The sequence below is a fragment of the Pteropus vampyrus genome, unplaced genomic scaffold, assembly GCF_000151845.1.
Source record: "Pteropus vampyrus isolate Shadow unplaced genomic scaffold, Pvam_2.0 Scaffold470, whole genome shotgun sequence".
Taxonomy (NCBI): domain Eukaryota; kingdom Metazoa; phylum Chordata; class Mammalia; order Chiroptera; family Pteropodidae; genus Pteropus; species Pteropus vampyrus.
In genome coordinates, this window is record NW_011889251.1 from 1,062,159 (window position 1) to 1,064,759 (window position 2,601).

A 2,601-nucleotide genomic window follows, 5' to 3' on the forward strand; every position below is an offset into this window, starting at 1 on the left:
GGAGAAGCACAGGAGTCACCATTATGTAGTATTTCCACCATCCAGACATAACAGACTGTTAATCTCAAAAACACAGATCATGGCCAAATTTAGTAATTAGGAAGAGGTTAAGTTCTGAATATTTATTATCCTTGTTTTTAATGTAATTGTAAAGTTACATAATTTTTTAAAATTATGTGTTTAACAACTAGCTTGCAACAAAATTCCTGAAAATAACTGGCTCTCCCAAGCCAGTCTGAGCCAGCCCCACACAACTCTGCCCCCAGCCTCTAGGGGATCCCTCAGGACTGTAGTGCCCACCTGTGAGATTGGCCAAAGGGAGCCAGTCTTGGAGGTGCTACTGGTTTACTAGTGAATTTTCTTTGGGAATGTCTGGGAGGAAGCAGGAAAGGAATCTTAGGCAGACTGCCACTAAGGAATTGCTGTCCTGCTCACTTAAACGCAGCTACGCCCTGGTCTCCTTTATTTGCACATTACATAGAGGTTCCGAGCTTGAGGGGTTTACTCGAAGGAACAGAAAGGGGAAAAAAGAGAGGGGAGGGCTTCGATGCAGAAAGAGCAAGGCTGCGGCCCGAGAGGAACAGGGAGGAGCTGAGGCAGATGGCGACTGTCCCTGCCTCTCTGGCCCTCTTTTCTCATCCGTCGGCTCAAGAAAAGCAGGACTTAGCAGCGTGGCACAGGTGCCCTTTATTGGTCTGACCAGCATGACTAGTAGGAGGTTCGGGTGGAGCTCCTCTGTCTGTCCTGGCTCCCACCACCCCCAGGGGAGACGAGTGTCCTGGGCGGGGGTGGCAGGCAGAGCCAGGATGCAAAATACAGGGCTGGGATCGGAGAGGGGCTCAGGGGGATGCAGAATATGTAGAGTTACCGGACCATCCAGATAAAACGTCCATCGGGGCAGAGCAGAGGCCGTTTCCCTGCAGACCCCTCGCCCTTGCCAGGAACGGGAGGTGTCAGGAGGAAGAGCTTTCCCTAGAGGCCTCCTACTGTGCCCTTCGTGCCATCAGCATCTCCCGGATGTTGTCCTCAGCTTCCTTCACGCTGCGCTCCAGGTAGGATTTTTTCTGCTGCAGTGTGGGAAAGAAACAAGGCTTTAACTGGGCCAGATGGCAGATGTGGCTGTTGTATCCAATGGTCATGGCTTTTCCTCTGTGACCAGTAACTTCCAGGAGCATATTGTTGTCTGGGAGCCAGGTACACACACCTGCCCAGAGCTCTCCCCAGATCCCTGACCCACAGGGGGAGGAGGTTGTTTGGTACAGGAAGGAGAAGTGCTTTGGAAGGCAGGAGCACCCTTCCCCTAGAAGGAAGCAGACTCTAAAAACAGGCGCCGGGTACATGAAGTTACACCAGACAGACAAAGGCCAGGAAATTCCCGGACAAAGCTCCGGCCCCATAGCCGACTGTCTCTCAAGGTTTTCCATGGCACAGGCCAGGTCCTGTAGCCACTACCATTGCAGAATGGACAGTGTACCCTCTGCTATGTCCAGCGAGACGACAGGGTTCGTGAGTACTGAGAAGTTTATCACACGTCTCACCAAGGCAGATGAGTCAGTATGAAATCTGCTTTTCTAATGAAACTGCTGCCTGCCAGGAATCCAGGACAGTGACACACTGAGTAAAACAGACCTTTTGGAAGTTTACCTCCTTCCCCATCTGGGTCCTTAATTAAAAATTTCAACTTAGACAAAGAACTTTACTTTCAGGAACCACATGTGGACCAGGATTACAAAAGATTAGTCAAAGGAAATGATGTCTGTACATTATTTGCCCTGTGGTCACCCCAAAAGTATGGTGGCTTCACCACTGGTCTCTGCCCTGAGGACATAGTTGTGGCTGCATTCCCACTTAACAGACATGAAATGAAGACTCCCTTTTTGAGGAATACTCAAAATAACCCCCTCCAGGGGTACGTGTGACTGAGCCACACTGGAGCCAGTAGTAGAGAGCCCTGGCTCGGGCAGCCCAGACGCAGACAGCACCCTCCTCTCACCCCTGCCCCTTCACCCAAGCAGCTGCGGCTTCACTCTGACCACCAAAGTTCCCAGAAAACCCAGGGAAACCAGGGAAAGGCTGGGGCAGAGGAGAGGTGAGCAGCCTGGCCTGACAGGCCTTGTCTGAGAACTGACTGATCCCCAGCTACTGAGACAGGAAAATCAAAATGAATGCCTCTGCTGCTCAAAACCTGCACCATTAAACCTCTCCAAGTCTCTGCCTCTAATTTCTTCCACTCTCTGTCTAGATACTTATTAATGATACATTTAGAGACTTTTTCATTTAGGTGCTAAGTGCTGTGGCACCCACAAATCATTATCGGTTCTTGTATGAAACTGATTCCTGTTGGTCTTCAACTAACTTCAAATTTCCTGAAGGCTAGAAAGAGCCGTACCTCTTTACTCATCTCCCGTCTGTTCAACTTGCACACAATTCTTTATAAAACAACAAGAGCACCATAAAACAGTTTTCACAATTCGATGGCCACAAATGTATACTGTTGCTAAAGAATTTTGTTTAATTATGCATGGAGTCCTAGCATTCTGATACAGTGGGAACTTACACTTCCTTTGATAAACAACCCTTAGACTGCACTGTGTGAGTTAG

At 49.1% G+C, this 2,601-nt stretch overlaps 1 protein-coding gene across 2 annotated transcripts in view; it reads right to left on the reverse strand.

Annotated features, from left to right (window-relative positions):
* PFDN1 (prefoldin subunit 1) overlaps window positions 1-2,601 on the reverse strand; it is a 78,190-nt gene that overhangs the window by 22,248 nt on the left and 53,341 nt on the right. Inside the window, exon 4 of one of the 2 annotated variants that reach the window (XM_011382285.2) lies at window positions 664-1,067. The exons of the other annotated variant lie outside the window; for it this stretch is intronic. Coding sequence (XP_011380587.1) covers window positions 984-1,067 — 84 coding nt within the window. The 3' untranslated portion in view covers window positions 664-983. Of the gene's footprint in view, window positions 1-663; window positions 1,068-2,601 lie in introns of those variants that run through there. 2 annotated transcript variants of the gene reach the window in all.